This window comes from Rhinopithecus roxellana, chromosome 17, assembly GCF_007565055.1.
Source record: "Rhinopithecus roxellana isolate Shanxi Qingling chromosome 17, ASM756505v1, whole genome shotgun sequence".
In the NCBI taxonomy this organism is placed as follows: domain Eukaryota; kingdom Metazoa; phylum Chordata; class Mammalia; order Primates; family Cercopithecidae; genus Rhinopithecus; species Rhinopithecus roxellana.
Window position 1 is genome coordinate 10,491,899 of NC_044565.1, and position 12,125 is coordinate 10,504,023.

Consider the following 12,125-nt stretch of genomic DNA (forward strand, 5'->3'; position numbering starts at 1 on the left):
TCCAGCCTGAGCAACAGAGCGAGACTCCGTCTCAAAACACAAACAAACAAACAAAAAAGCGGCAGTAAATTCATTAATCAGATTCACTGAAATGGTTTTAGAACAACTGTAATTGCTCAACTTAGACGTCCCTTTCCTTTTTCCCCAAGGATACTGTGTATGTACTATATAATTATAAATGCATAGCATTATATAATATGAAATATAACATATAAAATATAAATGTTAGTTAATTATATGAGTGAACATTTATGAGAAACATTCAGATGATCTCCCTAACATGAGAGCCTGGGGGAAAGTGGGACTAACACGTCTGTCTTGCAGATTTCACCTCCCCAGAGCTCAGCCACTTAGTGCTGTTACAGCTTTCCTACCACCTCTGCCAGCCAATCCTGTCTTGTTGGGCATCTGACCTCCCTATTGGCTATCGCAGACCTTTAAACTGCCTGCTTTGTGACATCATTCTCCCACCAAACCTACCAGCACCTGGTAGAATCTTGGGGTTTGCTGGGAGTGGCCTGTAAATTTGTATCATCGCAAGTCGCCAGTGACCAGTGACTGGTGACCAGTGCTCTTCATACTGGACACATGCACTGGTTGGCTTCAGCCACCCAGACATCCGCTAGTATCGTCTCTTCATCCTTTGTATCTGCGGTTGATGTTTCTTCTTCTCTGACCATGTCAGGTAAAGAAAGAAACTTTTAAAAAAGGTTTTCATGAGATTTCCTTCCCTGTAAATTTAAATTTCTTTCCCCCTATAGTCCCAAACAGCTTCGAATAACAGGGAAACTCTTGAAGTAGAAATCTGGAGACCTCATTTCAGTTTTGGCTTTGACATTTACTAGCTGTGTGACTTTAGATAACTTATTCTCTCACGAAATCTGTTTCCTCATCTGTTCCATTAGGATAATAAGTTGGTTATTCCCTCTCGCCCTTTTCTTTTCCAACACTGAGTCTTAACGGGTATACGTATAGAAAATGAAATCAGAGACTTTCTGAGAGTGTTCATTTCAACAGAAACAGAGAAAAACTCGAAGTGGCATAGAAAAGCAGCAATATGTTCTGAGATGTTTCATTTGTAGTAATCTCCCTCCACTAATATTTCAACTTTCCTATTTTAAATTTAGTGATGTTTAGTGATGTTTTAAATAATATTCAGCCAGGCACGGTGGCTCACACCTGTAATCTCAGCACTTTGGGAGGCCATCTCCCTCACTAATATTTCAACTTTACTATTTTAAATTTAGTGATGTTTACGGATGTGTAGTGATGCTTTGAATATTCAGTTGGGCGTGGTAGCTCATGCCTGCAATCTCAATGCTTTGGGAGGCTGAGGTGGGAGGATCGCTTGGGCCTGGGAGTTCACAACCAGTCTGGGCAACACGGCAAGACCCCCATGTCTACAAAAACTTTTTTTTTTTTTTTTTTTTTTTTGAGGCAGAGTCTTGCTCTGTCACCCAGGCTGGAGTGCAGTGGCCGGATCTCAGCTCACTGCAAGCTCCGCCTCCCGGGTTTACGCCATTCTCCCGCCTCAGCCTCCCAAGTAGCTGGGAATACAGGCGCCCGCCACCTCGCCCGGCTAGTTTTTGTATTTTTTAGTAGAGACGGGATTTCACCGTGTTCGCCAGGATGGTCTCGATCTCCTGACCTCGTGATCCGCCCGTCTCGGCCTCCCAAAGTGCTGGGATTACAGGCTTGAGCCACCACGCCCGGCCTACAAAAACTTTTTAAAAATCAGGCAGGGTTGGGGGTATGCCAGCTACTCAGGAGGCTGAGGTGGGAGGATCAGAGGACTGCTTGAGCCCAGGAGGTTGAGGCTGCAGTGAGCCATGTGCACCCCACTGGACTTCAGCCTGGGTGAGGAAGTGAGACCCTGTCACAAGCAAACAAACAAACAAAAGTAATATTCACGTTTTGGAGATTCCTATCTAAACTAGGTGGAAAGAGAAAATGGAGAGTACTGGGTTAAAAGGAGGCACGTATTCTAGGGTAAGGAATTTGGGATTTTAATTAAAGCAGAAAGGGTCCCCTACTCTTTCCCCTTGGGATATACCCTGGAGAATGACAAAATGATTTTAAAAGAAAAAAATATATTTTAAATTTGAAAAAAAAAAAAAAAAAGAAGCAGAAGGACAACAGAGTGAAATCTATTCAAGACAGGGCAAAATGAAGTTGGTTTTAGCAAATGCTTTTATCAATGACCTAGGAAGGAAACAGGCTAGAATAGAGTTTCCCTAGGAAAAGCAGCTTATCAGAAGTCACATTCAGTTGTTTTTTTTCTGTTGCCTTCTTAAACATAGATGACACTTGACAGTTTTTAATATAAACATTGTAGAAATATGTTTTAAAGTCTGGGCAGGATGGCTCACACCTGTAATCCCAGCACTTTGGGAGGCTGAGGCAGGTGCATCACCTGAGGTTGGGAGTTCGAGATCAGCCTGGCCAACATGATGAAACCCCATCTCTACTAAAAATACAAAAATTAACTGGGTGTGGTGACAGGCGCCTGTAATCCCAGCTACTCGGGAGGCTTAGGCAGGAGAATCTCTGGAACCCAGGAGGCAGAGGTTGCAGTGAGCTGAGATCTTGCCGCTGTACTCCAGTCTATATGACAGAGCAAGACTCCATCTCAAAAGAAAAGATATGATGCTTCCTACAAACAAGAAACGAATAAGTGGTTACCTAGAGAGCTGGAGGACATGTAATTTGTAGTGTGCTGTTTCTAATTTTTAAATTATATGGATGTTTCTCCTATTAATAATAAAATTAAGTTTCTGAGAAAAGAATGTATCATTACTTGCATCAGAAAAGCAATACCTTTGTGTGAAAAGTAGATTTCTAGTAAAAGCTGCTTTTTTTATCTTAATACTTTTTTCCAAAAACAGAGTACATACTGATTTGCAATGAACTGCTTTTAGACCTAAGAATAAAAAGTCAAGCCACATATTAGCCACATATCTCTAATTCCATATCTAAATCAAATTTTCTGGAGTCCTTTGAACTTTCCTACATTCAAAACATTTGTTAATTGGATTCTAGCAGTTGTTTTTTTTAAGCTATGGGGATGTCATTTTCCTGGATGTTGGAGATGATTATAATCTAGGTTTTGAGGATAAATATTACAGCTCTCATGATACTTTTTAAGGATTTTTTTTCTGCTTGTTATGTGGCTACAATAATTTATTCTACTAAGATAAATATCTGTCATTTGCTGGGTAATAGTCATAGAAATATGAATGAGCGGCCGGGCGCGGTGGCTCAAGCCTGTAATCCCAGCACTTTGGGAGGCCGAGACGGGCGGATCACGAGGTCAGGAGATCGAGACCATCCTGGCTAACATGGTGAAACCCGGCCTCTACTAAAAATACAAAAAACTAGCCTGGCGAGGTGGCGGGCGCATGTAGTCCCAGCTACTTCGGAGGCTGAGGCAGGAGAATGGTGTAAACCCGGGAGGTGGAGCTTGCAGTGAGCTGAGATCCAGCCACTGCACTCCAGCCCGGGCGACAGAGCAAGACTCCGTCTCAAAAAAAAAAAAAAAAAAAAAAAAAAATATGAATGAGCATAAAAATGGAATCCCTTTACTTATTTTTTGCATTCTATTTTGTACCAGTTTTTATTGAAATATCCACATATATTATGGCTATTTTACATTCACATTTACTGCGTTTTTCTGCTTATTACACACTTTTTGCTGATACAGTCTCTTTATCTATATATGCTGGTTAGAAATTCATTCGTTCTATTATGGGCTATTTCTTGGTTAATAGTATTCACTTAGAAAAAGTAGATACTATTCAGTTTCCTAATGTTGCATGTATGGTAGCAGCTTTAGTTAGTAATTTACTACATTCTGATGCTAGCTACATACCCGAGTTTTCATTAATATCTATATATTGTTTTAATTCCATGATTTTATGTTTTTAATTATTTTGTCTGTTTTTTCAGAACTTACTATATCTTCCTCATTATAAGTCATATGTAATCTATCACTTTTATTCATGTATGAATTATCACTGTTATTATTTTATAACTACTTTATAGACAAGCAGCCTGAAGCTCAGAGCTTAACTAGCTTTTCTCTTTCAAAAAGCATTTCTTGGCCGGGCATTGTGGCTCACGCCTGCAATCCTAGCACTTTGGAAGACCAAGGCAGGCAGATAATCTGATGCCAGTGGTTCCAGACCAGCCTGGCAAACATGGCAAAACCTCCTCTCTATTAAAAATGCAAAAAATTAGCCAGGCACAGTGGCATGCACCTATAATCCCAGCTACTCAGGAGACTGAGGCATGAGAATTGCTTGAGCCCAGGAGGCAGAGGTTGCAGTGAGCTGAGATCAAGCCACTGCACTGCAGCCTGTGTAACAGAGTAAGACTCTGTCTCAATGAAAGAAAATAAAAAAGCATTTCTATCAGGTAGTTATTTTGACTTATGATAAAAAGCCAGGCTTGAAGAGGGCAAAAAATGACCTTTTAGATTTACCAATGACCTAGGTTAAATATAAAGTCTGGGACATGTCACATGACCTGCAGAAGCAAAATGTGACACTAAGGATTATAAAGGTAATAGCTCTACTGTATTCTAGTAGACCAAAAAAAATGCCATATTAAAAGTTCTGATTTCCTAGTTTCTGGTCGATGCTCAGAGAAAAGACTCCTGGAAAGGAAGTCAGGTTCTGTAAACTGGTAATGATATTAACATAATGGTAAAACTTAAACAGGTCATTCTGACCTCTCTCAGACTCATGAAATGTTAGAACATCTTTAAGGACCTCCTAGTTCTAAAATGCTCCAATTCTAGGAAATAGTTATGAGTCTATACTAACCCAGATTCAAGGGAAAACAGGGAAGGGAGAAGGTTTCTTCTAGCCTAGGAAATCATGTACGAACCCAGACCACGTGGGTCTTCACATCTGTGTCCAAGTTGGACACAAAGGCAGTTCATCAGAAGAGGACCAAACTGCCTCAGCACTCATGGCCATCATAAACTGTTTGGCTTTTGGTATCTCAGTGAGTATTGGTATTAGAGGCTTCCTGATTGCAACAACCTTAAGATAATGCTGTTCTTCAAATAAGGTGAGAATTTTTCAATCTCATCGGTTTTTTTCATCTCTCTCTTGTTTCCTACAGAAGATTTCCAAAATACGTCTTTACCTGGAACTGCAAATTCTCTGCAGCTCTCTCTTCCTGTGGTGAGCAATGCGGCTTCCTTAACAGGAAGCATCTCCAACTTCTCCAGAGCCTCTGCTCCAGTCATCAGCTCAGCATGGCTACAGCCATCAGCCTCTGGCACCTCCTTCCAGCCAATCATGGGCAGTGCCTACCTTTATCAACATCCTAGCACAACTATGTTGTCTGGGCTTACTGGCCAGAGCCATATCTCTACTTCAGCTGCCTCTTATCCAGGCAGTTTTGAGTGGGATAATACAGCAAGCACAGCAAAGAAGTCATCCTCACTCAGGGACTTCACTGTGACTCTCATTGACCAGAACACAGCTGTCTCTTCCATGTCTATGACAGCCCAGTATGATAAAACTTCAGATACCAATACTGTGGTCCCTCTGTATCCGTCACTATCTGCCAGCCTTGTTCAGGGGACACTAACTCACATTCCAAACCAGCAGGGCCATAGCCTGTCACTTCCCTACCAGATAGGAAGTCAGGTCTATTACTATAATCAAGGCACACTGGGACCTCAACTATCCTGCCTGCAATCCTATGGCTCTGTGTCATACACAGGATATAGGGCTTCTGCCCATCAACCAGAAATGGTGATGGTGCTAAAGGAGGTTCAGCCCACAAATGTCCTACCACCAGTCTCTACTTCTGGGATGTATTACTCTGTGTCTACTCAACCCATCACAGAAACCAGTGTTCAAGGTGAGTACAAACAGCAAGAAAGGAGAGGAATAATGTCACCATTGAAAAGGAGGGTCAAATCTGTAGCTGTGTGGTGAGTCCACGGATAGCTAGAATTTAAGTCCTGAGACTTCAACCACTATTCTTGGGCAGTGCTCTCCATTTGCAGACTCTATATGAGAACACCTTATAGGTGGGAAAGTGGAACACTGTAATGGCCATCTATGCTACATGTAAGAGAGTCCCAAAAGCATACTCAGGGATACATTGTTTAGTGCCCTGACCGATCACTTCCCCCGCACTACCACGCTGTAACGTCCTTCCTTAATCTATTACTTTAGTCTCTTTGGAAGGTACTTCAGAACTCTTATTTTGGCAGTGACATTTTGATTTTCCTTAACTTACAATAGGATTTAAGACCTTGTGTTGACAGATCCTCTCCAAAACAAACAGGCTCAGAATCTGTGCTTGCTTATATATTTCATGAGGAAGGGCTCCATTCTTTCCCCTAGTCCATGGTGGAAAGTGTTCTTATTCTCTCAGGAGAGTGGAGAGAATGGAAAGGACCCTATAAGAATGTGAGGCTTTACAAAACATCTCCTATTTTAAAAATCGCGTTCACTTTTTGACTTACAACAACTCTGTGAAATGCAAAGAAAACCAAGAAACAATCACATCAAATGATAACCAGTAAGAGAACAGTCACTGCCAATCTCCTAATACAGAGTCTTGTCCATGGTCCTTAAGAAGAGCTAGTAGAAATGCCTTGCCCATGTTGGAAAGGTATCTGATTGCCGCATTGGTGTGTGGGGGGAGCATCTCACTTACCAGGGACTGACTTCTTCCTTGATTCCTTTGTAGCGATGGAAACTTCCCTGGGGATGGATACTTCCCTGGGATTGCAATCTCCAAGCCAGACATTTTGTCTGCCACAAACTCAAGAATTCTCCAAGTCCTTCAGTAGCAGAAATACCCAGATACTTGAGAGTAACCCATCACCTGAGCTTGGGGACATTTCAATGATAACTCCAGTCCAGAGTCCCACTAATCTCTTGACACGGTCTCCAGCTCCAAGCCAGGAAAAAAATGAGAATGAGAATTTGGATGAGATTAAAACCAACCTTTCAAAGCCTCTAGATGTCTACCAGATCCTAATAGGAAATCAAGATCCTCCACTACTTCCTTTAGAAATCCCTGATATTCACCCACTTCTGGCCTGCATTGATCCTCTTGGCCAAGAGGAGCAGCCTGGTTCTGAAAATGCCGATCAAAGAAATAACAGCCTGAGTCTTGAGGACCAAGGGATATTTGAAAATGGGATTGAGTCTAGCAGTGATTTGGCAGACATCACTACATTGGTGGAGGATACTTACCTCCCCCCACTCTTCAGTTCCTTACAGGACCTTGACCTACCCAAAGGTCCCTCAGCAAAGAAACCCAAAGATACCAGTGCCATCAAGGTAAATCAGGCGCAGGAAAAGTCATGTGTCATAAAGGGTCACTCTGATCAAGTCAGGGAGAATAAGCATAAAGCTTCTGAGCCTATCCAGGGTGCTCCGAAGGCCAAAATCCAGCCAAAGAACCCAGAGTGCCTATTAGAGGGAGAAGTGGTTGTTTGCAGTGCTACAGTCAGTGACAGTGCCTCTGTGAACAAGGCCAAGCATTCTAGCAACAAACCTCACAAAGCTGCATCCAGCAGGATCAGCAAAACTAAGAGCCATGGGCAGGAAAAGACCAAAGGGAACAGAAAAAACAGCTCCAAGAAATCTGAAGAGAGTAAGCAGTCAGGAAACAAAGTCAAGGTAGAAGAGAAGCAAACCATTCCCAACATGAAGCGGAAGAAAAATCAACCTGAGCTTAGCCAAGAGATCTTTAAAAAGCCCCGAAGCTCCCTGGGCATGCACATGCTGGAGTCCGTGCAAGTTTTCCATGCACTCGGGAAAAAGATCGATAAGAAAACTGGATTCTCTTCCTCCAGGACCCTGGGAAGCTCAAGCAACACCCAAAACCACCAGCCATTCCCAGCTCTCAAACCATGGCTGCATACCCAACGTGAGGGCAAAGGCCCAGAGAAAATTCAAGTCAAGGCCCAGAAACTAGATGGTAGTGCTGAAAAAGAGTGTCCATCTCCATCCCACTCTGAGTTGCCACCACCTGGGAAGGTCAAGTTGGTACCTTTGCCCTTTCTGGCCCTGGACAAACCTCAAGCTCGACCTGTTTCTCGGCGGCCAAACCCTCCGGCCTCACGTAGGCCTGCTGTGGCTTACCCTGCTCAACCTGATTCTACTAACTCAGCTCAGTCGACTGCAGTCAATCCATCCCGAGCAGCTCCTACCAACACATCTTTGCCAGGTCCTGCCACACCAGCTCAGCCAATTTTGACCAAAGCAACCCAACCTGGTTCAGCCAACCCTACCCAGCCTACTGTCTCTCAATCTGCAGTTTCTAGGCCATCACTCTGCAAAACATCATCTTGTTCTTCTCTGCAGCGGGAGCCTGTTTCCACTGCCGTGACCAATCTCCAGTCCCTGCCCAAGCCTCAAAATCAATTTCTAATCCAAGACTTCAGCTTCCAACCCCGTCCATGGAGGAAACCCACTGTTCCTGAGCCAGTAATGTCAACGCCTATCACAGAAGAGCAGAGGCCAGAGCGTGAGGCCATGAAGAGAAAGGCTCAACAAGAGCGTGAGAATGCTGCCAAATACACCTTTCTGGGGAAAGTGCAGTTTTTCATTGAAAGGGAAAGAGATATGGAAATTGCTGAATACTACGGCTACACAATCTAAGAGCTGAGATTGTTGGTTTTACGTTGGATACCGCTGGTTTTCCACATATATAGATAGATACTAATTTATTTATTCTGATATATTTTTATAACATAATAAAGAAATGTAATAGAATTAATAGATAAGTAATAAAGAGGCCTTTTCAGTTTTGAGATGCTGTTGACTGTGAGTTTTCTTTGGCGTGGGGGTGGGGATCAAAGGTTGCATTAGAAAGAAGGAACTACGGCCGGGTGCGGTGGCTCATTCGTATAATCCCAGCACTTTGGGAGGCTGAGGTGAGTGGGTCACCTGAAGTCAGGAGCCCAAGACCAGCCTGGCCAACATGGTGAAACTCCGTCTCTACAAAAAATACAAAAGTTAGCTGGGCTGTGGCATGAGAATCGCTTGAACCTGGGAGATGAAGGTTGCAGTGAGCCCAGATAGCACCACTTCACTCCAGCCTGAGCAGCAGAGTAAGACTCCATCTCAAATTTAAAAATAAATTTAAAAAAGTAAAAATAAATCACTATGTACCCCATGAATATATACAATTATTATTTGTCAATTTAAAAATAAAAGAACAAAAAGATTAAAAAGAGCATCTTGCCGGGTGTGGTGGCTCATGCCTGCAATCCCAGCACTTTGGGTGCAGCTGGGGGAGCTGTCAGCAGTCCATGGTGAGCAAAGCCCCAGCTGTGCATGAGATACTCCAGGGAGGGAGAAGGAGGCTCAGACACTAAGGGGCTGGCAGGGAAGAGAAGCCAGGAGGGAGATGAGCAGCAGCCAGAGAACTCAGGGAAGCACTTCAAATGGGCAAGGGAGAGGGAAGCGGGGATATGGGTAAGGGGTATGTGGAAGAACCCAGTGGGAACTCTGATTGGGAGCAGAAGAGGTGGTAAGAAGCGGTCAGATTGTGCTTGTATTTTGAAGGTAGAGACATAAATCAGGATTTGTTTTTGAATTGCAACTTCCACCTCCTGGGTTCAAGCAATTCTACTGCCTCAGGCTCCCAAGTAGCTGGGATTACAGGTATGTGCCACCATGCCTGGCTAATTTTTGTATTTTTAGTAGAGATGGGGTTTTGCCATTTTGGCCAGGCTGGCCTCGAACTCCTGACCTCAGGTGATCCACCTGCCTCGGCCTCCCAAAGTTCTGGAATTACAGGCATGAGCCACTGCTCCTGGCCTATTTTATTATTTTTTTAAAGACAAGGTATCAGGCCGGGCACGGTGGCTCAAGCCTGTAATCCCAGCACTTTGGGAGGCCGAGACGGGCGGATCATGAGGTCAGGAGATCGAGACCATCCTGGCTAACACCGTGAAACCCCGTCTCTACTAAAAAATACAAAAAACTAGCCGGACGAGGTGGCGGGAGCCTGTAGTCCTAGCTACTCGGGAGGCTGAGGCAGGAGAATGGCATAAACCCGGGAGGCGGAGCTTGCAGTGAGCTGAGATCCAGCCACTGCATTCCAGCCTGGGCGATAGAGCGAGACTCCGTCTCAAAAAAAAAAAAAAAAAAAAAGACAAGGTATCACTCTTTCTCCCAGGCTGGAGGGCGGTGGTGCAATCTTGGCTCACTGTAGCCTCCACCTTCTGGGCTTAAGCGATCCACTTGCCTCAATCTCCTGAGTACCTGGGACCACAGGTGCACATGGGATTACAGAACTTTTGGTCCTAAAACATATCAAATTTATAGAAAAGTTGCACAAATGGTACAATGAGCACCCACATATTCTTCACCTAGATTCACCATTTTTTAGCATTTGTTATACAGTTGTCCCTTGAACAACACTGGTTTGTCAAGAACGCATAAAATACATGTAGATATTAGTCTATTTTATCATGTTCTACCATAAAATATACATAAATCTATTATATTTATTTTTTTGAGATGGAGTCTCGCCCTGTCGCCCAGGCTGGAGTGCAATGGCACAATCTTGGCTCACTGCAACCTCTGCCTCCTGGGTTCAAATGATTCTCCTGCCTCAGCCTCCTGAGTAGCTGGGATTACAAGCGCCCGCCACCACACCCAGCTAATTTTTGTATTTTTAGTAGAGACACGGTTTCACCATGTTGGCCAGGCTGGTCTTGAACTCCTGACCTCGTGATCCACCCACTTCAGCTTCCCAAAGTGCTGGGATTACAGCCATGAGCCGCTGCGCCCAGCCCACAAATCTATTATAAAAAATTAAAATTCATAAAAACCAAGTACCTGCTTTAAATGCCTGTCATGCTAATCATCTCCACAAGAGCAGTTACTATCTCCAGTAAACTGCATACTATAGTAAAAAGTGATCTCTTGTGGTTTTCACATGTCTTTCACTGTGTTTAGTGCAATGCTATAAATCTTGAATAACACCATGGGACCCACACGGAGTGCCTCTAGTAATCGTGGAAGTGCTCCCAAGAAGCAGAGAAAAGTCATGACATTACAAGAACAAGTTGAATTGCTTGATATGTACCACGGACTGAGGTCTGCAGCTGTGGTTGCCCACCATTTCAGATGATTCATTTTATAAAGACAACTGAAACTTACAGTATCAGTAAGTACAGTACAGTACTGTAAATGTATTTTCATTATGATTTTCTTAATATTTTCTTTTCTCTGGCTTACTTTATTGTAAGAATACAGTATATAAAACATATAACATACAAAATATATTATCAGTAAGACTTTTCTGGTCAACAGTAGCCTATTAGTAGTCAAGTTTTTGGGGAGTCAAAATTTATATGTGGGTTAGTCAGAATGCTTGACTTTGTTCAAAAGTCACATTGTATTTGCTTCTCTCTCTCTGAATACACACGCACACATATATTTACATTTACATATGTCTACATTTACATGTATATAAATGTATATATGTTACATATATATGAACCATTTGGGAATTTGTTGCAGACATCAAGACACTTCCCCTGTAAATACTTTTGTCTGTATTTCCTAAGAACAGTCATTCTCCTTCATAACTATGATAAAATTATTGCACCCAGGAAACTGATATATTATCTAATACTGAGTTCATATTCAAATTTATCCAACTTCTGCAATAATGTCTCTTATAATTGTGTTTTCTTCCTAAACCAAGACCCAAACCAAGACCCAAACCAAGATCCAGTCCAGAATCACACCATGCATTAAGTTATAGTTTCTTGAATCTTCTTTGATCTGCAGCCTGCTGCCCTACCACTTTGTCCTTTCATGATATTGCCATCTTTTGGCCAGGCGCGGTGGCTCACGCCTGTAATCCCAGCACTTTGGGAGGCTGAGGCGGGTGGATCACTTGAGGTCAGGAGTTTGAGACCACCCTGGCCAACATAGGGAAACCCTGGCTCTACTAAAAATCCGAAAATTAGCCGGGTATGGTGGCACGTGTCTGTAATCCCAGATACTCGGGAGGCTGAGGCAGGAGAATCGCTTGAACCGGGGAGGCGGAGGTTGCAGTGAGCCAAGATTGCACCACTGCACTTCAGCCTGGGAGAAAGAGTGAGACCCTGTCTCAAAAAA

General features: G+C 43.2%; 1 protein-coding gene across 1 annotated transcript; it reads left to right on the forward strand.

The window, feature by feature from the left end:
* The first annotated feature begins 467 nt into the window (after nucleotides 1-467).
* LOC104659350 (uncharacterized protein C2orf78) lies at nucleotides 468-8,794 on the forward strand. Its single transcript, XM_030921721.1, has 3 exons — nucleotides 468-685; nucleotides 5,128-5,877; nucleotides 6,718-8,794. The coding sequence occupies exons 1-3, from the start codon at nucleotides 589-591 to the stop codon at nucleotides 8,640-8,642; spliced, it is 2,772 nt and encodes a 923-aa protein (XP_030777581.1). The 5' UTR covers nucleotides 468-588; the 3' UTR covers nucleotides 8,643-8,794.
* The last annotated feature ends 3,331 nt before the right edge of the window (nucleotides 8,795-12,125 follow it).